This window comes from Podarcis raffonei, chromosome 15 (genome assembly GCF_027172205.1).
Source record: "Podarcis raffonei isolate rPodRaf1 chromosome 15, rPodRaf1.pri, whole genome shotgun sequence".
Lineage (NCBI taxonomy): Eukaryota > Metazoa > Chordata > Lepidosauria > Squamata > Lacertidae > Podarcis > Podarcis raffonei.
The window spans coordinates 22,729,618-22,754,574 of record NC_070616.1 but is presented as its reverse complement, the minus strand read 5'-3'; the positions used below and the strand labels follow the sequence as shown (position 1 = coordinate 22,754,574).

General features: G+C 45.2%; 1 protein-coding gene across 1 annotated transcript in view; it reads left to right on the top strand.

Moving 5' to 3' along the window:
- The window catches only part of GRIK4 (glutamate ionotropic receptor kainate type subunit 4), a 460,006-nt gene that overhangs the window by 413,645 nt on the left and 21,404 nt on the right, over positions 1-24,957 (top strand). The window contains exons 13-16 of the mRNA XM_053366447.1: positions 1,559-1,672; positions 14,631-14,740; positions 20,842-21,015; positions 22,888-23,053. Of these exons, the coding sequence (XP_053222422.1) occupies positions 1,559-1,672; positions 14,631-14,740; positions 20,842-21,015; positions 22,888-23,053 (564 nt within the window). The remainder of the gene's footprint in view (positions 1-1,558; positions 1,673-14,630; positions 14,741-20,841; positions 21,016-22,887; positions 23,054-24,957) is intronic.

Here is a 24,957-nt window from a genome sequence, read left to right as displayed (position 1 = left end):
AAGTGCAGGGCAAAATATGTGTGGATAAGCCCTCAGGGTTCGTCCAGACTTTCTTCTGCACCATGCTTTCACATAAAGACCCACACTTTTCAGGTCCGTATTTGAGTGGTGTTTTTCTTTTTGGTCCTGCCACTTTTCCTGGGAAAACCAATTCAGTGGTAAACAGTGGGTTTTCCTAGGGAAAGCAGTGGAACAACAACAACAAGCCACTTGGACACAGACCTGAAAAGAACAGACCTATGCCTGGAAAGTGCAGCGCAAAAGGAAATCTGGATGAGCCCTCACATAGATCTGGCCTTCACATGTAGCAAAATGAGTTGGCAGAATCCTGAGACAATGGAGACTCACTTCAGACTGTAGGTAGGGTTGCCTTGTTATTGTTTTCCCACATACTAATTAGGACTGTGCAAGGCACCTCTGACACTGTTCACGCCCCAATCTGGGCCAGACCTGACCCAGGCTCCAAACCCAAATCAGGGGCCTGATTAGTACATGGGGTAGCAGTGAGGAGGGTGGGGGAGAAGATGGTGATAGTAGAGACTCATGTCTGGACCATCTCCTGCACTCCCTTTCCCCTGCCCACAACTGCATGTTTAATCCATGTTTTAAATCCTAATTAAGCATTCAGTTGGCAGCAAGCAGGGTGAGAGGGAAAGGAGATGGGACCTGACTGGGTGCACAGCCTTAGCACCAATCTTCCTGACAGTATCAAAATACCAGCCCAAACCACAACAACCCAGCATGTCAGGAAGAAAGGTCCCAGCCCTTCCTGAGCTATTTGTCAGATTGCAGAGAACATTAGGTTTTTCCTCCCCTTTTAACACAGAGTATTACACATTTGTGATTTCTCCTACCCACATGAAATGATGCCATCCATTATTCTATCTCAGTGCTATTCCATCTCGTGGCCACCTCATTCTGTAACATGTGTCACCCAGGCCAGAGGAGCTGGGAGCCATTGCTCCCATGTGGATGTGGAGCTGGCTAGCGATTTACGTAGTTCTGCAGAGAGATGTGTGTGTCAAGAGCCATCTCTCTGGAGGAAGCCTCCCTGGAAGTTAAAGAGGCCCCATTCTATTGTACAGCATGTGAGTGTTCCAGAATTGGGATACCTCTTGCAGCCCTTGGGCCTGGAAGGTTGGAGGAGGAGGTTGCTCTGTGGCTGCTGATGGTTTGGAGGAAGAGTCTCCTGAGTCCAAAGAGGGGTTAAACTATCTCCTCTGGAATCAGGGATAGAGTTCTCACTCTCCGATGAAGCTTCTATGGAGATCTTTGGAGTCTGCTTCCTGGAGGGCTTCAGGACTCAATTGTCTGCATCTTCAGAGCTCAGGACTCTTGGGTAACCTGGAGTGAGTCACTATTTCTCAATTGAACCTACCTCACAGTGTTGTTGTGAGGCTATCTACACCTACTGCATTTGGAATTGGCCTCTTGCTAAGTCTGACCTCTGAATGAGAAGTCTTTTGGAGACCAGTCACTCCATACTCCTTTGCTGCCTCCTGCCCTCATATCTCTTGGGGAAGAGATATTGATCTTCACTATGTTCTCTTCTTTTTAGAAAGCTGATTTGGCAGTGGCTGGCCTGACAATTACAGCCGAACGAGAGAAGGTGATTGATTTCTCCAAGCCGTTTATGACTCTGGGGATTAGCATTCTTTACCGAGTTCATATGGTAAGAGACGTCTCTTAGAAATGTTTCTGCTGTGAGAGATACCTGCATGCAAACACTTTCTGGCTAAGGAAGGGAACAAAGACTTATGGAAACTTTTCACTATATAGTCATTTCAATTCAAAACATGGCAGAGTCAGCTAGAGTTGGATGTTTCACCAGGAGGACAAAATTTGGTCAACTCACTCGTCAAATTTTGTCAAATATGGTCCAGTATTTTAAAAGCATCAACAATTTGTTAATGAATTTATTTTTATTGCTTTTTTTCTTAAGGTTAAACATATGCAACAACAGAAAATATACAACAAAAAACTCTCCCCACTTAGTAACTATGGTGAAGCACAGAATATAACCATGTTATGCAACACATCAAAAAGCAGAGACAAGCCATCTTATCCAATGCAATAGAATAAAAATAGCCCAGTATCAGAAATCAAACCAAGCAAAATGTTCTATATGCTTTAGGAAGTCACCTGTTGTCTGTCTTGTCCATATGTATAACAAAACATTGCCATTCTGCCATAAAGTTATCTGTGACTTTTTTCTTTCCCCCCCCCCTTGCCATTTTTAGCTTATTTGCCATTTTTTTCATTTAGAGGAATCTGCCACAGCTTTTGGTACCATGTCATCAGAATTGCCTCTCCCAATCCCTTCCAAAATCTGGCAGTCAACAAGCTAGCCACTACCAGAAACTATCCAGTTATTGGTTTAAAGTGAATGTTTAAGTTTTTGCCCGAAAAATATTCAGCAGGGCTAACTCACTTGTCTTTTGTAGGTGCTGGCCAGTAATTTTGTGGACTTTTGTAAGGATGGAATCCCAAAGTATTAGCATTATGAGAACAGTGAACAATAGAATCATAGACCGGTTTTGATACTTGTGCTAATACAAAAATTAGATAGCTGTAATTGTGAAACAATCACTTTTATAAAATGTTAACCACTTGTTTATTTTGTTATATATTGATTCTGCACATCCCCCAGGGAGCTCAGGACAGCTTACATAACCATCCCCTCCTTTATCTCCATAACAGTCCTATGTGGTAGGTTAGGCTGAGAAGGAGTGACCAGTCCAACATCAGCTAATGAGCCAAGTGAAGACCTTGGTCTCCCTGGGTCCAACACTCGGCGAGAAATGGAGAAACTGTGGCCCTCCAAATGTTGCTGGACACCAAATCCCATCAGCCCCAGCCAGCATGGCCACTGGTCAAGAATGACAGGAGTGGTAGCCTAGTGTCAGGAGAGAGCCAGCAGTAAATCACACCATTTAAGTTGAAGTTAATTCTATTTATTAGCAAGAACACGATCTGCATAGACTTGGTGGAGTGTCAGGCCTAATGAGCACAACAGCTTATCCCCGGTAGGTCTTGCCCCCATGGATCAGTTGCCGAGGCTGCAAGTCCCCACCTTCCCCCTGGCATCTAAGTACCCTTAGATCTCTGTGGATTTTCCCAAGCAACCAGAGATAGTTCCTGCATGAAGCCAACCTCTCCTCTGCCCTTTTCATGCCACTTCTGGTTCTGGGAGAAAAGGGGGTAGGGGAGCAGGAGGGAGAGACACTCTGGATTCTTCACCAACCTGACTCATCTTTGCCTCTTGGCCTCCTTCCTCCTCTGCTTCTGTTTCTGGACTTCAGTCTGCCACAGACTCTCCCAGCTCACTAAACCCTGTTACCTCTTCAGCTTCCATCACCTCCTCCTCTCAGGTTTCTCCCTCTTCTCTCTGACCACGTATTGTCATCCCACCACCAATCCCCAGACTCTGAGCCCTCTTCCCTGAGTGGTTCCCCAGCTGGTTTCTCCCACTATTCCTCTTTCTCTGCATCCAACCAGTCCATGACACCCAGCCACATCTGGTGGGCTGCAGGTTCCCCACCTGTGCACTGTGCAAGAGCCTTTGTCACTGATGGTAGCTTGCATGTCTGTAGTTCTAGCAGGTAGCAGTGGGAGGAATATTACAAGCTGCTGGGTTTCCCCAAAATGCTGCAAGGCCTGCCATCACTCCTAAGAGGTCACCTTGGCACCCACATTGACATATCTTCAAACCCCTTCCTTTTCTCCCAGACTTCTTAACAACTTCAACATCCTGTATGACTCAGTGCTTTTCATGTCATATTTGTTCAGTCTTCTGGAGGTTACAGTTAGGCTTGAGGAGGGTATTTCGCTGTTAAGTTTGTTTTCTAAATGTTTGCTTTTGTTATGTTTAATGCAGGGTTTATATTGTCCCTACTGGATGGTTTTAATCAATTTTATCACAAGGCGCCTGAAGGCCTTAGTGTGAACAGATTCATATATTTTATATCATCATTATTGTTTGCCTTGAAAGGTGGAGCAAAAATTAAGCAGTGAATACATTTTATTGTAAATCACCTAGAGGCCTTAATGTGAGCAGGCTCGTGTGTTTAAAATCCTCATCATAATCATCTGCCTAGAAAATTGGAGCAAAAATTCATATATGAATAAACCAACAACCAGGAGTGTATGTGGTTTGCAGCTGCATGGCAGACCCCTCCCCAGCTGAAGAACCTGAGTTGAGTAATACATACATGAGGGTATGTTGAGTAATACATACCCTCACATTCATCAGCAGTGAAGAGGAGACAGAAGTCATCAGCTGAGGATCTGAAGTGTGAGGAATGCTGTGTGTTCGGGAAGCGAGTGAGAGAGGTGAGGGAAGCCAGCGTGTAGCAGTGAGGCCACAGATAAGTTGGCAGCCTTTGCACCCTGTGGATGAGGGCTGTCCCTTAGCCTGGTCTGGCCAGCCGCCCAAACCCTTTCCCTAAATCCCTCCACAATATCAGACATACAAAATATCCTTTGTCAGACACAAAATGTTTTGATACTAATCCTACCTTTGCCCCTAGCTGCACCTAAGTGAGAAAAGATGCCAGAAATTTCCTGGCTCAGGGAAGGGAAAATCAATTAAAAAAAAGCAAGATTACTTTAAACTAAAAAAGGCAGATAAGGAAAGGCAGAAGCGGGTGCTTAAGGGCAGGTTCTCATTCTCTGCTGGTCTTTTAAAGTTTTTGTTTCTTTCTGGTTTATTCCTCTTATGCCACCCTGCTGGTTGGACTGAGACTTGTAGGCTCGTGAAAATGGAGTCTCCTGCGACTTGCTGTCTAGGGAAGACCCCCTGTTGTCAAGGTTTCTGCTGATGTCAATAATAATAATAATAATAATAATAATAATAATAATAATAATAATATATTATTTATACCCCGCCCATCTGGCTGGGCTTCCCCAGCCACTCTGGGCGGCTTCCCAAAAAAATATTAAAATACTGTAATACATCAAACATTAAAAGCTTCCCTAAACAGGGCTGCCTGTCAAAATCAACCCTGCTCCTTACACCGACTCCCAAACCTATCAGTTCCAAGCAATTGCCAGCAGGTTGGCAGGCTATCTTATTCCTGCACTACTTTGCCTCACTTCCTTCCTGGCATCCCCTTGGCAGGAGAAACTACACGTACAACATTGTCTTCCTGATGCGCAGCAACTAATGGGAAATGGTCCCCGTCGGGAAAAGGTGGGGGACCCTATCCCATAATATACCACCATCAGAGAGCAAGTGAACGACAGGAAAGTGTCTGCAGAGCTGTGCAGCAAACCATGGGTACCATTTACCTTCATAGAATTGTAGAGGCTGAAGGGGCTTCATCAATCCCCACCCCCCATGAAAGGATCACCCTCCTCTGCACATGTTCCGGTTTGTCAATATTCTTCTTAAACTGTGGTGCCCAGGCACAGTTCTCTAGGTGGGAGCTTACCAAGGCAGAATAGAATGGGACTATGACTTCCCTTGATTGTGACACTATACTTCTGTTGATGCAGCCTAGAACAGATTTGGGTTTTTTTGCTGCATCACACTGTGGACTCATGCTAAGCTTGTGGTCTACTAAGACCACTAGATGCTTTTCACGTGTACTGCTGGTAAGACAGGTGTCTCCCATCTTATATTTGTGCAGCTGGTTCTTCCTGCCTAAATGCAGAACCTTACATTTGTCCTTATTGAAATTCATTTTCTTTGTTTTGGCCCCATTTCCAATCTGTTGATGTCATACTGAATTCTGATTCTATCTTCTGAGGTATTAGCTACCCCTCCCCATTTGGTGTCACCTGCAAATTTGAAGTGTGCCACCTCTATTTCTTCATCCAAGTTTATTTACAAAGGTGTTGAACAACGCAGGACAGAACCCTGCAAACTCCACTTGTCACTTTGTTTCAGGATGATGAAGTGCCATCGGCGAGTACACTTTGAGTTCAGTCAGTCAACCAGCTACAAATCACCTAGCCCACATTTTACCAGCTTCTCTGCAAGAATTTCATGGGAGAATTTGTCAAAAGCCTTACTGAAATCAAGATACATTACATCCGCAGCATTCCCTTGATCAACCAAGCTTGCAACTCCATTTTTAAAAAAAGAAAGAAAGAAATAAGATTAGACTGGCATGATTTGTTTTAGAGAAATCCATACTGGGTCTTTGTAATCACAGTGTCCTTTTCTTATGTGCTCACATATGACTGTTTAATTATCTTGGACCTGTTGTAAGACCTTACGAGGATGGAAACCATAGTTCAGGCACTCCCAAACTCAGCCCTCCAGCTCTTTTGGGACTACAGTTCCCATCATCCCTGATCACTGGTCCTGTTAGCTAGGGATGATGGGAGTTGTAGTCCCAAAACATCTGGAGGGCCAAGTTTGGGGATGCCTGCCATAGTTCAATGGATCTGCAGGATTTAGCTGTTGTAGCTGAGCTATATGATCCATGAGCTCATGTGGTGGGTGGGTGGGTGGGTGTGCATGTGCACACCCCCAGACACCGCCAGCCTATCAGGGAGAAGGGTTCCAGCATGGGGCAGAACAGGAGATCACACACTGCATGCTTCTGCTGATGCTATAGCTTGGCCCTTAACTGAACAAGTTTATCCATGTGGATATTTGAAGCTTTGTACTGGGTAAGAGCACCAGGCTATTTGCTGTCTTGTGGGGAAATGGCTTCCTTGGTCCTGCTGCCCAGGATCCTTTTCAGCTTCTTCAGATCCTTCAGATCCTTTGAGCTTCTGCTTGCAGGCATCCTTCTCCATCCTTCTGGGTTCTCATTCCATTTTCTTTTCAGTGCACAGAAGTAAAATTGCACTCTCTTTTTCTTTCTTTTCAGAACTTATCCTTAGCCAGTGCTGTTTTCTGTTTCCCTGCCTCCACAGGGACTGTGTGCTGTACTAGTTGCACCTATACAAAAACTGACTCGAAGTCATTAGTGTTTCCCAAGAGCCACCGGTCCAGAATATTTGCACTGAAAAAGTTTTGAACGCAACACTTGCTTATACCTGCTCTGTATTTCAATACATTCTCCATATGTTCCGTGGGCAATAAGAACACACACTTGATTTCCCATCAGCTGAGCAACAACATAAACAAAGCACTAAAACAATTATAGCAGATTCACAGCTTCTGCCCTTGAAATATCTGCGGCTGGTAAAGATGCACCCATCCTCACCAATACAAACAGAGCTTGCGCATCTCTTTCTCAGTGGAGTCCTTCTGACTGCCAAGAACAAACAAGTAATTAAAACCCACTTAGAATTCTGTTGCCTCTGCTACGTGGTGAATCAAGGATCAATGCGTGAGCGCATCAGAATGGTTCCAGCATTTCCCCCACACTTTCTGATTCACCATATTCGTATCTTACACTTCATCCAAAGAGCTCAAGTAAAGGAAAGTTGTTCCAAATTCACAACAACCCTGAGAGGTGGTGAGTTGCCCGATGCCATCTAGTGGGTGTTGTGGCTGATCGGGGATTTGAACCTTGTCCTTCCCCCAGGGCAAGTCTGACATTCTGTTCAGAATGCTAGCTGTTTTGGGGAAATACAGAGCATAGAAAAGTATCGTTTTCCTTGCTTCCCAGGAGGGGGTTTGTATCATGAGACAGAGAGACATGCCTTGCACCTTTTGGGCTGTGTGAGATTTTTAAAAACCAAAACCCAAAAACAGCCAGTGTGCTTTGAGGTTCCTTGTGCTGGGAAGTGTTTCTTTTTCTTCTTTTTAAATATTTTTTATTAGGAATTTAAACAAAACATATTATCTTAAAACATATCCTTAATTCCCCCCAACCCCCCCCATAAAACAACCCACCCACCCCTCCCCACCCCGACTTCCCTCAGTTCCAATCTCTGGTTTCTCTATAAATGCTATTCTCTGCAAGTTACAAGATTGTATAAATCCTCAATTTATCTGACTGGTTATTGTGAGTGTTTATTCAAAGCCTGCTAAGGAGTCCAGTTCACTTTGTTGCAGCTTTAAATATTTTGTAAAAGGTTCCCATTCATCTTTAAAATCACAACAAAAAATTTTTTTCCTTCCAGTAGCACCTTAAAGACCAACTCTGAATAAGTGTGCATGCACACGAAAGCTCATACCAAGAACTAACTTAGTTGGTCTTTAAGGTGCTACTGGAAGGAAAAAAAATTTTTGTTTTGACTATGGCAGACCAACACGGCTACCTATCTGTAACTTTAAAATCACAGTTATCCTTCTCCCATAGTTTATGTGTCAATTTTGCCAGTTCTGCATAGTCCATCGGTTTCTCTTGCCATAGTTCTTTAGTCGGAGTTTCCTCATTCTTACATCCTTGTGCTATTAAGACTCTCGCTGCCATTGTCGCATACATGAAGATATTTTTCAACTTCCTTAGCAGGTCTTTTCCTACAATCCCTAACAGAAATGCTTCAGGTTTCTTAACAAATGTTAGATGGAACATTTTCTTCAGTTCATTGCATATCATTTCCCAAAACTTTCATTACAATCCCACCACATATGGTAAAATGTCCCCTCCTTTTCCTTACACTTCCAACACATATTTGAACTGGTTTTATACATTTTTCCTAACTGCACTGGTGTCATATACCATCTATACATCATCTTCATATAATTTTCTTTCAACAAAGAACAATCTGTAAATTTTAAATGTGCTGGGAAGTGTTTCTGAGGGTTGTCTTCAGCTAAATTCTACTCAAGAGTAGACCCACTGATGTTAATGAAAAGCCACCAGCTTCCCTACACACCATCTTGGGGGCTAAGATTAGTGGAGGAGGCCCTTCCCTCAAAGACTCAGGCTAGTGATGGACCTGTGTCAGCCCCTAAGTTGTAGAACTCCCTTCTCACAAATAGGGAGTTGTGCCTGACACCTTCAATACAGGCAACTCCCTATTTAATTGCATTCAAGGCAGGCACGGCCATTGCCGCAAACCTGGAAGTGGCACGGAAAGAGGCAAAAACAGCCCTAAAAGAGTGCAAAAGCAGCGTCTAGCAATCCCATGGGTCTTTGCAAGTATAGTCGTAGGAGCCCTTGCACTAACTTTTGAGGCCTATGGAGAGTTGGAGTTTGAGCAAGGTGGTTGGTAGAGTGTTTACAGTCTTTTTCAATGATGTTCCCAGTACATGCGATTTCACTGAAGCAGTTTCCCACATAAATGGAGAGTTCCCTGTATATTTTGTTGTTGTTGTTTAGTCGTTTAGTCGTGTCCGACTCTTCATGACCCCATGGACCAGAGCACGCCAGGCACTCCTGTCTTCAACTGCCTCCTGCAGTTTGGTCAAACTCATGCTGGTAGCTTCGAGAACACTGTCCAACCATCTCGTCCTCTGTCGTCCCCTTCTCCTAGTGCCCTCCATCTTTCCCAACATCAGTGTCTTTTCCAGGGAGTCTTCTCTTCTCATGAGGTGGCCAAAGTATTGGAGCCTCAGCTTCACAATCTGTCCTTCCAGTGAGCACTCAGGGCTGATTTCCTTAAGAATGGATAGGTTTGATCTTCTTGCAGTCCATGGGACTCTCAAGAGTCTCCTCCAGCACCATAATTCAAAAGCATCAATTCTTCGGTGATGCTGAAGACACACCTGTTCACCCTAGCTTTTAAGATTCGAGATGTATATTTTTAGGACCCACCTTCATCTGTGATTGCAAATTTTTTAAACTGTGATGCCATTGTATTTTCATTGTTCTAGCCCGCCCTGCGGATAATAAAGCGTGGTGTTGATTATCGTTACGATAATTCACTTAGGTTTGTTGATTTTGATGGGTCTGCTCTGAGTAGGATGTGATTGGTGACGACCCTGAATGTTTCCCACCACTTTACTGAAAGGGGCCATGAGCTATGTGATCCAGTCCCTCCTGGGGGCACTCTAGAAAATAAATCTGGGGACTGTACATACTTTCCCTTCTTCAACAGCACCCCCCCCCAGCAAAAATCCAGCTCCCCCACCTCACAATCCCTCTGCTGGTTTTGGAGAACAATCTTGTAGCTTAGCATTAATACAACACATAAGAGCAATGTGGCAATTAGCTAATTAAACCGATAAATATTTATTTAACAATGGCAGGCATGATAACTAATCACAGCAGTCGTCCTTTGAAGATCTGGCTTGCACAGCGCAAGGAAGGAAGAGCCAAAGACCCAGCTGCTCTCCTCCTTGCCTCTTCCCTTCACATTTCAGTGAGGAAAACTGCAGCTAATGTCACGTTAATCTGCGGCTGCCATCAGACATTTCCTAACAAATAACCACAAATAAATTTCCTGCCCAGTCTCCCTGTCTCCATCCCCCCCCCAACTCTAATGGCATGTTTATTTTCTGTTCCCCATCATTTCTTTTCCTGCCACCCTCCCGAACCCAGCCTCCTCACCCGTTCCCCATTCCACACACATCTGTTTTCTCGCAAGTAACTATATATGGCAAGTTTAAATGGGCCTGTCATTTTTCTCAATTGCACTTGTTGTGATTTAATCAAATATGGATTCCTGACACAGGGACTCTAATGGGGCATCCGACCCAGTCTATGCCTCCCTCCTCTTCTCATTCATGCTAATGGGATATTGTGGAGTTGAGTGGTTGCATCTGAACTTTGGGCTGAGGCACTTGGCCTATATAGCTGCATTGTCAACTGGGAGGCAGTGGAAGGCAAGATAGCATTGTGGTCTGAATTGCAAAATGCAAGCCTCCTCAGGCTTTGCATTACATCGCACCTCCATACGGTGTATTCTCCAAGGCCTTGGCTCATGTTTATATGGACACTTTCTTCAGTTCGGCAAACCTTTTTTTACTCCCCACTGCAGCTCAGGGATCTGCAGGTGTAATAGATAAAATTGGGAATGAGCTGCTAATGAGTTCCAAATCGCAAGGATGGACTGTACTGTTTTAGACTGCTGCTGCTGCTGGACCATAGGGATGGGGAGCAGGGGAAGAGAAATTCACATTTAAAGGTGAAACTGCCTAATTCACACTTTAAAAAAATAGTCCAAAAACCAAAACACAGTCATCCTTTCAAATCTGTACTTCTCTGAAGTACTCCAGCCAAATAATTTGTACTGAAAAGCAGACAGTAAGATGGGCATGAAAAATGCATATATTAGTGAAAATGCCTTATATCACAAACTGATGTAGAAATGGGGATAACTGAACTTGAGACTGGGGAAAGGAGAAACAGAGGAACTGAACAGATTCACCCATCCCTGATGGGTTGCTTCTATGCAAAAGACGCCTGCCTTCCTTCCTTCCTTCCTTCCTTCCTTCCTTCCTTCCTTCCTTCCTTCCTTCCTTTTTAGCAGTTTATTGTGAGAAACAGCAAGGAGAGGTGTGAGCTAGATAAAATCTCCCCCCCCCCGAGATATATACATATATAGTATATATTATATGAAGGGAATTTGTTTGATGTACAATAGAAGGATGAGAATAATCTGCTGTTGCATAGGCAGGGCATCCTGGTTCCATTAATGCAACGTCCTTCATCCCTTCTCCACCTTTGCAAATGATGGTGTCTTTCTGCCCCTATATACATTTCTTCACATACAAAGTGATGCCTGCACAGATCATGTCATCACAACCCGGAATGTAAGCTGTTCAGATTGATTTTCAGTGTCAAGACCTGGGAGCAGGCATTCCAGGATAGGTATGGCTGCTTTGCAATTTGTTTGTTCAAAGGTCCACCGACAATGAGAAGATTGTGAGACAGGGGAAGGGAGGGTGTATGGTGCTTGGTCAAAATGTTTCTCTCCCCCCCCCCCCCACTCTTGGCTCACTCTGAGTTCTTTATTTGTGTCCTAAAGTGACTCTTTGCAGCATTCAAACTTGTTGGCACCTGTCTGTCTCGAGAGACGATGGAGTGCGCCTCTGGGGATGAAGTCAAGTCACTGAATGAGAAGCACCAACGTGACCTCCCCAGGGCACATTCAAATTATTTACCTAATAATTAGTCATAGGAATAAAGACTGGCTCTATACCTTTAGTGGCAGCTTCAAGGCTTCTTGATGTCATTATACTGTGAGACGATGAATGACATAACAACTAATCTGCATGGCTAAAGGTAAAGGTACCCCTGCCCGTACGGGCCAGTCGTGTCCGACTCTAGGGTTGTGCGCCCATCTCACTCAAGAGGCTGGGGGCCAGCACTGTCCGCAGACACTTCCGGGTCACGTGGCCAGCGTGACAAAGCTGCATCTGGCGAGCCAGAGCCGCACACGGAAACACCGTTTACCTTCCCGCTAGTAAGCGGTCCCTATTTATCTACTTGCACCCGGGGGTGCTTTCGAACTGCTAGGTTGGCAGGCGCTGGGACCGAGCAACGGGAGCGCACCCTGCCGTGGGGATTCGAACCGCCGACCTTTCGATCGGCAAGCCCTAGGCGCTGAGGCTTTTACCCACAGCGCCACCCGCGTCCCTAATCTGCATGGCTAAAGTGATGTAAAATCTATAGTTCTTTGGGGCCATGGCAGAGGAGGTATGCTCTGTGGAGACATTAGCTCTCTGTGCTTTGGGGCAAAAGCCACCCTCCAGCTAACTTAGGTCAGGGGAAAACATGGCACAGACACCAACTGCTCCTGCATTGAACTTTCAAGCACCTTCATCTTGAAACAGTTGGGTTTCTTCCACTCGTAGACAGAGAAGGATTGCCTCCCCGAGTCATTCATCTGTCTTCAGACCCAGCATTTCCACTGTACAAATACGATGCTCATGCAAAATGGTTGAGCTTGCAGCAAACAGTGTGACTGTTTGTGGGCCTCTGCAACATGGCTCCCTCTCTCCCTAGCATCAGACAGCAAAGAGGAAAAAACAAAGGACAATAATCCTACTTCACGGAACACAGTAACACAAACATCCTGTCTCCGTCACTCTGTGGAGTCAAAACATATACCATCATGTGATAGACAACAATCCCATGACTGCAATCACGGAGCAGGAATTCTAACATCATTCTCCCTCTATCCATCACAGCAGCGTAGGTGCAGAATGGGATTTTGGGAGCAGTAGGGATGCCAGCTTTTACACCTTGTCCCTCTCTGGCCCTTGCTTCCATCTGGCCGTTTTATTGGTTGCAGAAGAGGGAGCCGGTGCCCAGGCTAGGAAGCCCTTGTCCTTGGCAACTGCCGCTTTCTCTGCTCTTTCAAGAACTGGCTATGTTTGCCAGCAGAATCTGAAGCTCAGCTTCAATAAAGAAGAATACCAGGAAGGAAGAAAAGCAAACAGGGAGGGAAGCAGGACCAAGAGGGTGAGTGAAGACGGGAGAGGACTGGGTTCATGAGCGGATGCAAAACAGGGAGCAGATGAAGCCTGGATTTCCCCACAGTTTTATTATAAAGATTACTCTGAAATGTGTATAAGAGAGAGAGAATGTGAGAAGAGCCTACAGGATCATGCCAATGGCCCATCTAGTCCAGCATCCTGTTCTTACAGTAGCCAGCCAGATGCCTGTGAGAAACTCGAGCACAAGAGCCCTCTCCCCTCCTGTGCTTTCCAGCCACTGGTATCCAGAAGGATTGCTGCCCCCAACTGAGGAGGCAGAGCAGAGCCATCAAAGCTAGTGGCCATCAATAGCCTTTTCCTCGAATTTGTCCAGTCCTCTTTTGAAGCCTCCTAAGTTAGTGGCCATTGCTGCCTCCGGCAGAAATGAGTTCCATAGTTTAGCTACGCATTGCATGAAGAAATACAGTGGCACCTCGGGTTAAGAACTTAATTCGTTCCGGAAGTCCATTCTTAACCTTAAACTGTTCTTAACCTGAGGTACCACTTTAGCTAATGGGGCCTCCCGCTGCCACCGCGCCGCCACCACACGATTCCTGTTCTCATCATGAAGCAAAGTTCTTATCCCGAAGTAATATTTCTGGGTTAGCAGAGACTGTAACCTGAAGCGTCTGTAACCCAAGGTAAAAAGGTAAAGGGACCCCTGACCATTAGGTCCAGTCGTGGCCGACTCTGGGGTTGCGGCGCTCATCTCGCTTTACTGGCTGAGGGAGCCGGCGTACAGCTTCCGGGTCATGTGGCCAGCATGACTAAGCTGCTTCTGGCGAAACCAGAGCAGCGCATGGAAACGCCGTTTACCTTCCCGCCAGAGTGGTACCTATTTATCTACTTGCACTTTGACTTGCTTTCGAACTGCTAGGTTGGCAGGAGCAGGGACCGAGCAACAGGAGCTCACCCCATCACGGGGATTCAAACCACTGACCTTCTGATCAGGAAGTCCTAGGCTCTGTGGTTTAAACTACAGCACCACCTGCGTCCCTAACTCGAGGTACCACTGTACTTTTTCCCCATCTGCCCTGAATCTTCCAACAGGCAGATTCATTGGATGCCCACAAATTCTAGTGTTATGAGGGAGAAAATCTTTTCTGTGTCCACTTTCTCTGTGCAATGCATAATCATACACACCTCTACGATGTCACCGCTTGCTCACCAGACGAAAAAGCCCCCAAACCTTTTCTTTGGGGCAGTTAGCAAGGGAGCTGCAGCTGCCCTGCTTCCCTCCCCCCTCCATCTTCTCCAAGGACCCTACAATGTCCTCTGCCTGCTGCCATGTCTATCCCCACCACCACTTGCAAGTCTTCTCCATGCTGCATTTACTCTATTACTTTGTAGAACCGAAGTTTGTTTGGAAATATGCCTCTCTGTTAACCCTTTTCTTCTTTCTCCTCTACCTTAGGGGCGCAAACCTGGCTATTTCTCTTTCCTGGATCCATTTTCTCCCGGTGTCTGGCTCTTCATGTTACTCGCCTACCTCGCCGTGAGCTGCGTCCTCTTCTTAGTGGCCCGGTACTGTTAACTTTTCTTAATATCTCCTTTTTTCCCCGTCCTCACAGTGCCACCTACTGTCAGCTTCTGGGAATGGCATGGAGAACTCGTAACGTGCGATTGATTATCAATCGCTGGAGGGAGAGACAACTCTGCAGTAGTTAGTAAAGAAATTGGCTGCTAGGGCACTGCACAAGTTCATAAAATTATACAGGTGGAAGAGGAGAGCGCCAATGAGGGGTTCAGCACCTTGCCAGTCAGCATCCTGCCCTGGGCAATGGTAGTCGCTGTTGTCAACAGTGGAGGCTGTGATTCAACTTGGTGCCTCGCTGGCTGGTTTGGGGTGGATGATATAGCATCACCTGGTTGCTTGGATTTTTGCACAGAATGCTGAGCCAGGTGGGCTTTATCTGAATCCAGCAAAGGCACTTCTTATGTTTATTAAACAAACACATACTGAGCACAGTTACGCCTTAACTGTTGAGCCCCTGGATATACACTCCTGCTTTGTAAATTAAAGGACATCTGTGGACCACAGGGGTTCTAGTGGGCCCCTCTTAAGGTAAAGGTAAAGGGACCCCTGACCATTAGGTCCAGTCGTGACCAACTCTGGGGTTGCGGCGCTCATCTCGCTTTATTGGCCGAGGGAGCCGGCGTACAGCTTCCAGGTCATGTGGCCAGCATGACTAAGCCGCTTCTGGCGAACCAGAGCAGCGCACGGAAACGCCGTTTACCTTCCCGCTGGAGCGGTACCTATTTATCTACTTGCACTTTGATGTGCTTTCGAACTGCTAGGTTGGCAGGAGCAGGGACCGAGCAACGGGAGCTCACCCCATCGCGGGGATTTGAACCGCCGACCTTCTGATCGGCAAGCCCTAGGCTCTGTGGTTTAACCCACAGCGCCACCCGTAGCACAGTTACGCCTTAACTGTTGAGCCCCTGGATATACACTCCTGCTTTGTAAATTAAAGGACATCTGTGGACCACAGGGATTCTAGTGGACCCCTCTTACAATGGGTGAAATACAAAAATATACAGTGGGGGGTGTTTTCCAGCTCTAATGCATTGTCTTATGTGTGCCTTGTTGCACACACTGGGAGAAGTAGCAATTGGACAGGCAGCAGTGGAAGATAGATCCAGAGGACTGGTTTGCATTTGGGCTGGTTTGGTGCTGCCCATATGGAAGGAGCCTTGAAGCCTCAAGAGGGGAAATTCAGAGATTAACATCCACAAAGTGCAAACAGACAGCACATTGCACTGTTTGGATATGAAATCCATGGCAGGTGTTTTTTTTAAACTGGATGTTTTAAGTGCTCGCTGTGAAAACCGGCAGAAATGGAAGGGAGAACACACATTTATTGGGGTGTGGGTTTAGAGGAAGGAGTTGTAGAGTAAGTAAACTTACGGATTTTCCAAAATTTCATAATGTGCCTTTTGAAACAGGGGGCTGCATTTTGGTTTGCAGCAACATCACAGTGAAATGAATTACACATCTGCTGTAAAAAAATACCGTGCAAACAAAAGAAGCCTCCCTCCTGATTGCTCTATTTACCTAGAGTTTGCTTGAATCAACAAAACAAAGATTAAGAACCTCTGTGTTTACCTGGCAGGGGCAGAGTGGGGGGAGAGGTGGTCACATGTGGGACATGTGGAAAAAAAGATGCAAAACATGAATTTCAGCAAATCATTTGAAAGCTATACAGTAAATATAACTAACTGATTGTGGAGGGGTTTTAACAGCCCAGTCCTGGAGCGTAAGAGGATTTCACCAGCTAAAACAATGGGGCGCCCAGCTGCAAGAGGGGCAGGATGGCTCAGACCCCTCTATATGTATCACATCGCAGGATCAGGCCTTCATAGCCAACCAGTTCACACTGCAATAGACCCATTGGTGACCATTGGATTCGAACTACTATACTAAGAACATTTCATAGAATCACAGAACCATAGAATTGTAGATGACCCTGAGGATCATTCTAGTCCAACCCGCTGCTGTGCAGAGATTTGCAGCTGTCCCATACGGGGAATGAACTTGTGACCTTGGCGTTGTCAGCGCTGCGCTCTAACCAGCTGAGCAACTCAATCAATTAGGGATTGCATAAATCTCACTCGATTCAGTGGGACTCATTCCCAAGTAAATATGCATAGGACGTGCTCTGCACCAGAGTAAATATAATCCGAGGCTTGCAGAATGCTGTGAATCACAAGTGGGAAGAGGGTGGTTGTGCTCAAAAGCCTCTGGTTGGCCACTGTGAGAATGAGATGCTGGACTAGGTGGTTCTTTTTGCCTGAACCAGCCAGCCAGGCTCTTGGTCTATTCATATGATTGCCTATTTAAGGAAGCATCTGTTCATTTAAATATTGATTTCTGGATTTACTTCTGAAAACAGCAAATACAACCTTAACCTCAAACTAACTAAGACTGAATGCTGGTGGCGGAGGGGGGAATCCACTTGTTTTAGAATTTAAACTGGATTACCATACCAATGCTAAGCATACTTAGAGCCTCATCCTATCCATGTTTACTAGGCAGTGAAGTTAAAATGAGTTCAGTGGGACTTACTTCCTTGATAAGTGTGCTCAGAATTTCAGTCTTCTGGAAATAACATCCACACTTGAAATCAGTAGGACTTATTTAAATAAACACACACACACACACACACACACACACACACACACTTACTTGTTTAATACCAAGATGCTAAGTGGATTAAACCCAAAGCTTCTGATCTGCAGATCACAGCTACAAGTTCCTTCAAGGCTCTTCGCACCAAAAAATTCATTCAGCCATTTTCTCTCGATGTTGACGCACCCCCAAAAGGGTTTCAGAGACACACACCCGCTGCCCAGCACCTCTCAGCATCCTTGCCCATTGGTCATGCTGATAAGGTGTTGAATTCGCACAGCCTGGGGAAGACCACCGTTCCCTGTCCCCCAACTCCCATTATCATCTGCTGCAGATGATAAAACAAAACTTTCTGTTGCCTGAGCGTTGCTGTGGCTCTTTCTAGTCTAGTAAGCAGGAGTTCTCAAACATTCTAACCGCATCCCTTCGGTGTCTGAAACAGGCACCAGAGATTCCAACGCCGTTTGCAGGTGCCGTAATAACACTACAAAAGCTGCGATACTGTTATGAAAATGGAAGCGTGCCGTCCCTTGGGGGTCCCTTGGTGCAGCTGAACTTGTCGAATTCATGAGCTTGTAATGGTTTTCAGCATCGTGCAGCGTTTAAAACTGTTTGATAACACAGCCAGGCCCTGTCTACACTGAGATACGGCTTCTCTTGATGCTTTTTCCAAAGGTGTCAGTACTGATTTGTGTTGGAGAGGAGACAGGGGCTTCAGATAACACCCAGCTAATGTCAGGTGGATCAGGTGTTTCCAGCTGAAAGCTGTGACACCTGGGTCAGTGTGTTTGTCACAAGCAGGGTGATGGGCTGTTGTTGTTGTTACTCTCTCTCTCCATACACATAAAAGAGAGGACCTCTCTTTCAACACCAAATGAAATATCCTCTAGCAATAAAAAGCCATTTTCTTTGAGTCGCAGAGGGGCAGGCAGAGGGAAAGAAGCCACATAAAATCCCATACTTTTAAACAATCTTAGCCAGTCCTGGAGCTATTTTCAAGCTCAAGTCTCAAGGGGCGCTTCCAGACAACTGGCTTACTGAGCATGCATCCTGATCTGTTTGCAGGGAGATTAGATTACAGGGTGTCAACACGTATGTTATCCCATACTTTGCATTGCATTTTCCCATCACTTTCCAAAAAGTTCAGACCTTTTTTTGGGGGGGGGGACAGGGAAGCAGGTTTGTTGTGCAAGAGCTCCAGATCAGCTTCAAGTGTGCAAGCAGAATTTACCGTTACGTGATTGAATCCCCCTCAAAAAGAGTCTTGAAACACCCTAAGAGTCGCAAATTTGACACTTGTTTCTTGAGAGGCTGCTTCTACTAACAGCAAGGACATTACAGAATACAGTGGTACCTCGGGTTAAGAACTTAATTCGTTCCGGAGGTCTGTTCTTAACCTGAAACTGTTCTTAATCTGAGGTACCACTTTAGCTAATGGGGCCTCCCACCGCCGCTGCACAATTTCTGTTCTCATCCTGAAGCAAAGTTCTTAACCTGAGGTACTATTTCTGGGTTAGCGGAGTCTTTAACCTGAAGCATCTGTAACCTGAAGTGTCTGTAACCCGAGGTACCACTATAATGTTGCTGGCCTAAACTGATTTATAAAGCCTTCCGCATCCACCTAAATCGAGACGATGCCTCCATGAACACACATTCCTTTGCAAGTGTGAGGGGATCTTGCAAGTGTTTGCTGGGGATGAGCATTTCTGTCTTGCAGCTGCTATACCCTGCAAGCAACTATTGGATTAAAACATTTTTTAAAAAAATCAAATGCCAGGAGTTTTCCTTTTAAAAAGCTAAGTAAAAGTGCCCCTTCCTCTCTGACCCAGGTAACTAAAAAAAAAACCCAGACTGAGCCCTTTGCACAGCTCCCACAAGAGATATCACGCTCCTATTTCTCATCCAGCCCCCTCCCCACCCCCGCTTGACTCCACACATATTTACATAGACTTATGAAACACTTATCATGAGCATGAATCAGATCACTGGCATTATGTCAGCTAGCCTTCAGAAGTCACACTCCTCTGAATTTTTGCAATGCAGTTCTTTGAATTTTGCAATGCAATTCTCCAGTCAAGCAGTGCGTGCTAAAAAAAGGGAAATAACTGAGGCAAAGGGTGCATAAAATTGCATACATGAGTGAAAATGACATAGAAAGGAATTTTGTTAGGTGAAATTGCTTTGCTAAAATTGACACTAAAATACTGATGAATTTTCATGAGATTGCAAAAAGTTGTGGAAATCTGAAGAACTGGACTGGGGGCGGGGAAAAGAAACTGAGAGAAACTGAAATCAATAGATTTTCCCACACCTCACTCTGCCACATGCATGCAGGTGCCCTGCTTTTCTCAGATCACCAAACATGCAGGGTCCTCTGCCCCTTCAATTGTATGCGCAGAGGTCTTCTCAGACCTTACACACACACAAAATGTGCATGGTTGGGGAAACAGCTTGTGAGCAGGGTGCCACCCTGTATACACACACACACACACACACACACACACACACACACATACACTGAAATGGATACTTATTGTAGCAGGTGTTCACATGTGTGCTGTTTCAAGGGACTTTCCCCAAATTTAATGTCTGGTGCTGTCAGTGCTGGGTTGAGCCAGAAGCTCAGAGAGGAGAGAGGGAATCAGAGCTGTGGGAATAAGCAGGATTCAGAAGATGGAGTAGGTCAGTAGTTGGAGCCAAGAACAAAGCAGACCAAAAAGCAAAGCCAAAGGAAACAGGAATGCACCAGAGCCAGGAAAGCTTTGCTGCTAAGAAAGGAGATCCCTGTCCAGGAGCATCCAGTGGCCAGCTTGGGTGGGCAAGGCCAGTCCAGGGAAGATGCTCCCAGTTGCAGTTTCTAATCCCAAAGAACTGAATTAGGGAGAGCAGGGCTGGCATCAGAGGTCCGTAGCATTGAGCACATCTCAGAAGAGGTGCTTCTGCCAATCTCTGGAGCCTACTGCTCCTCCTCGCTGTTGCTGCCTGTTCACCTGCCCTCTCTGAGTTAGCAAATGGTAGCCTCTGCACATCACATCCTCCACTTCTGTTAGGCAGTGAGGTTTTGGCCTGGAGACAGATGAAAGCCAATGGGCACTGGCAACATTAGTGAGCAAGATGATGTGGGTGTGTTCAGAGAAGGGACCCCCACCGATAGCATCATATCTGAGAGTCATCCAAAACCTGGAACCGGAATCGGGAGTAGGTAAATTCCCATTCTGAGCATGGAACAACTAAACCTGGAGGAAGTGAATGAAGCAACGACGAAGGCACAAGCAATGCATAAGCTGTCTGTGTTCTTGGTTTCAAGCTGATTGTAATCTTATAAAGCGCACTTAAGCCCCATCAGCTGCCTTGCATTGCAAGACCCCCCTGATACCAATTGCCAGTAAAATAACGGAGAAATCCTGCCTCCAGGAGAGTTAGGACTTTGATGATTGCTTCCTTCCCAGTGTTTGCACTCCAGTGTAATTGGATGTGTTATGTTTCGATGCCGTAGATTGACGCCCTACGAGTGGTACAGCCCCCACCCCTGCTCCCAAGGGAGATGCAACCTGCTCGTTAATCAGTACTCTCTTGGCAACAGCCTGTGGTTCCCTGTCGGTGGGTTCATGCAGCAAGGATCAACCATCGCTCCTCGGGCTCTGTCCACGCGCTGCGTCAGTGGAGTCTGGTAAGAAATCACAGAGGTAATCTTTTGCGCTGTAATCGCTTGCTGTAGCTTCACCAACTTGGATGGTTTTCACAAACTCTTTTTGTAACTTGTGGCAAAATAGAAGATGGGTAATGTACAGGCCATGATGCACTGATGGGACTCTGAATAAGAACATAAGATGAGCGCAGTTGGGTCAGGCCAAGGGCCCATGCGGTCCAGTATCCTGTTCTTACAGTAACCAATCCTTATCTTCTGTGACAGGTACATTTGGAGATGTCTTGCATATTAGGTTTCCCTGTGGATAAGTCAATCCCTCTTCCAGAATCCTTCAAGCTTTTTGCCTTTCAAGTAGCATCATCCATTTCCAAAACTATAAACAAGACTATGTGTTATTACACCCATCCAGAAGTTGACTATGCTAGTAGGAAACATGTTTTTTTTCATCTAGTCGTCTGGGTTGCACTCTGAATCTTGAAAATGCATTAGGCACAATGACTCAGAAACAAGGGAGTTGTTTTGAGAAAGAGATGGATATTTTCAGTTCTGAACAGTGCTTGGTTTTTTGGATAGGATGCCCAATCTCTCGACTCTGCTGACCATAGTACCCTCTGCCTCCATGCCCTTTCATCCTCCGTTCCATTCCTTTCAACTACATTGTCTCCATATTTTCCAAATGCCTTCATTCAAGATCTGCCTCCTTGATTAAAAAACAAACCAAAACATAATTATTGGAAACAGAAAAATGGTTTGGTCCTCAAAAGTCAACTGTGCAAGCACAAATCATGCACTTCTGCCCCCCAAATCCAATTTTCATGGACATGGGGGTAGCAAGATAGGGAGGAAAACTGCCATCTCCACCTGTGCAAGCTCACTCTGCAGAATTTTTAGATAAAAAATAAACTTTTTTCTGCATGATTGTGATTTCAGAATATGAATTTCCTTATTGTAACATTTTTGTTTTTAGATACAGAATATTTGCAGTCCTGATTGTAAGCACAAAAGGGTCAATCCCACCTTGATTTGTTGTTAAATCATCTGTCCCATAGAAAGAAAACTGAAAGAGAGATGGGTAGGAGGGAATATAGTGGTTCCTCCAAGAACTAAATTTGGAAGCAACCATTTATAGAGGGTTTGTGTTGATCTCCTGCAGCAAAAATGGCAGAGAGTCTTGTGGGACCTTAAAGACTGAGGGTTGAATCCAACGCTGCCCTTCTACCCAGACAACAAGTTTCACTTGTGCAATGCAATTTCATCCTTCTCTCCTTTCTCCTGCAGCCCCCAGCACATCCTCAAACTCTACTCCTAAGTTTGTGGAGCTTGTGAAGTGTTGGCTCCAGCCCTGAAAATTTTATTGTGGAATAGTTGTCAGTCTTGAAGGTTCTGCAAGACACTTTGTTGCTTCCTCTTGGAGGCCCCCATCAATTCCAGGTTGTGTGTACCTCTCATTATTCCACAACTGAGCAGAATCGGGCTTCTTCTCCTTCAAACCAACATTCTTTTGATTTACTTGAGCATGGCACAGTGGAGCTTTCCACAGAATCCTTCTGCAGGAACTGTGAATGTTCAGCATCTTTCAAAACCAGGGATGGAGTTACACACAGCGGAAAAACCACACGCTATAAATAAGTCAGAAATGAAATCGTTATAAGAAAAGGGAAAAAAACACGCTATGGAAAATTGCTTAGATTTTTTTTTATTTTTATTTTTTTGTTCTCTGGCACCATCTGGTGTTGCATGTTTATAACGCATTCAAAATGCTGTTTCTTGACCAATGTAGCTGAGTCCCAGGGGGCTTTTCCCCCCTCAGGGGAAAGGGGAAGTAGCTCTAGGATATAGACAAAGTGTGGAGATGTCCATTTGTCTTTTGCTTCCTTTTTCTTGTCCCTGCAGGTGGGCCTTCACTTTGATCATCATCTCTTCCTACACAGCCAACCTGGCAGCCTTCCTCACCGTGCAGCGCATGGATGTGCCCATAGAATCAGTAGACGACCTTGCAGACCAGACGGCGATAGAGTACGGCACAATCCACGGAGGTTCCAGCATGACTTTTTTCCAGGTAAGCTTTTGCTGTGTTGATAGTGAGGAAGCCATGAGCCTTGTATCCATCAGAGCTAAATGCCTGTGGTACCGCAGATCCCCATCTAGTTGTTGCTACAGAATCTTTTATCCTAATCTGCATCACATGCACAGGTACTTCAGTTTAACAAGCCTTCAGTGCTCTTTATAACCCCTGCACTGTCTTACTAAAAGCTGACTCAAGCACTCAGAAAATAAAACATTAAGTACAGTCCTCCCAGGGGAAGGCAGAGCTACAGGGGATTGCATAGTAGTTTTATTATTAATGTAAAATAGAAATACAGACAAACAAAAAGACATAATCAAAGTTACAAAATGAAGGAACAGTCAAGAGTTTGCATTTCCCAACTAAATAGAGAGCAAATGATGCAGAAAAATAAAAGCAGCAAAACACATCATGAAAGCCAGATTTTGTGATTGGGTGGAAGAAGAGAGCTTTGTATGTCTTGATTTGACATGTATGTAATTAAATCCCACAAAAAAACCCTACAAATGTTCCAGGTCTTCCTTACCCATAGAAACACACCATTTGTGAGTTGTTTTCTCTGCAGTAGCAGGAGCCCACATATTCTTATACCACAAGGAGAGGTTTAAGTCCTGTAATGTCGTCCATTTCTGAGCCAAACAAGTTTTTGCTGCAGCCAGCGTCCATACAAGAAGTTCCTTAGACTGAAAAATTGCTCTTTGATCATCCCACAAGTTCAAAAAAGCAACTTATGGGAAGGCTTGAATGGAGTATTTATTTATTTCTTACATTTCTTCAAAAACATCAGACCCAAATTTGGATGCCAGAGAGCTTTCACACCATAAGTGGGAAAATGTCCCCCTGCTACCTCACCCACACCAATAACCCTTTAGGGTGCTTGATGTCAAATGAGAAAGCTGCACAGGAGTACAGTGCCCCATGAGCAGAATTTTTATGGAATATTTCCTTATATAAACTGAGGCTGATTTAAAGGGATTAGGCGCCCATCCATATTGCATTCCACTTACAATTATCTATTTTCAGTTGTAGGTCCTTCTCCTAGGTAAGTCTAAGACCTTCCAATGGGCCCATAGAAATGTCAGTAAGTTCTGTTATATTAACAGAACAAATATCAATCATCTTTCCCAATGACTCAGATTTAATAACATTAGCGAGGGGATTATTTATGGCATGTTTATACTGTTCTTCCTCTATGGACGTCACACGGTCACCTCTACAGCTGAGCAAGGATCTGAACCTTGGCCTTCAATTCTTCATCCAACATTCCAAACAGTAGACCACACTGTGCATATATGCAGTGCTATTCAAAAAGGAAGCGGTGTTAGAGTGTAGACAGCCAGCGGGAGCCACAGAGAGCCATGCAGTAAGAATGAGTGGAAAGGGATGGAAAAGCTGGTTGGAGAGACTCAGGGCTCATCCGCACTTCTGTTTGTTCCAGAAGTGTCACTCTTAAGTGCTAAATTGGAGCAAACATCAATCCCAAGAAAAACCCAACTTGTCTTTTGCTCTGACTGGGCGCTAAAGAGCTGTTTTCCCCAGGGGGAAGCAGTGGGACAAGAGGAAGTATGGATAATCCCTCTGAGGCTGGGTTTCTCATGGACAAGCTCAAGGCAACAGGGTGCTCAAAGCTCTTTTCAGCTATATTATGATCCATCTTCCAAAGATGAGGCTGCCTTGCCGATGGAGAAGCAGGTAGACATGAATGAGTTAATACCTGTGCAGAACTTCCATGGTGCACAGTTCTGAGTAGGAATTATTTATTAAACATTGAAGTGCCAGAGTGGAGAGAGAGCTTTTCTCACTTTGTTTTTAGCTGAACCAAAGCCGTACAATGTTGGCAGCTTGCGTTCAGAAAGGGTTGTTTTGACAAAACTGCAAGTGTGGTGCTCAATCCCAAG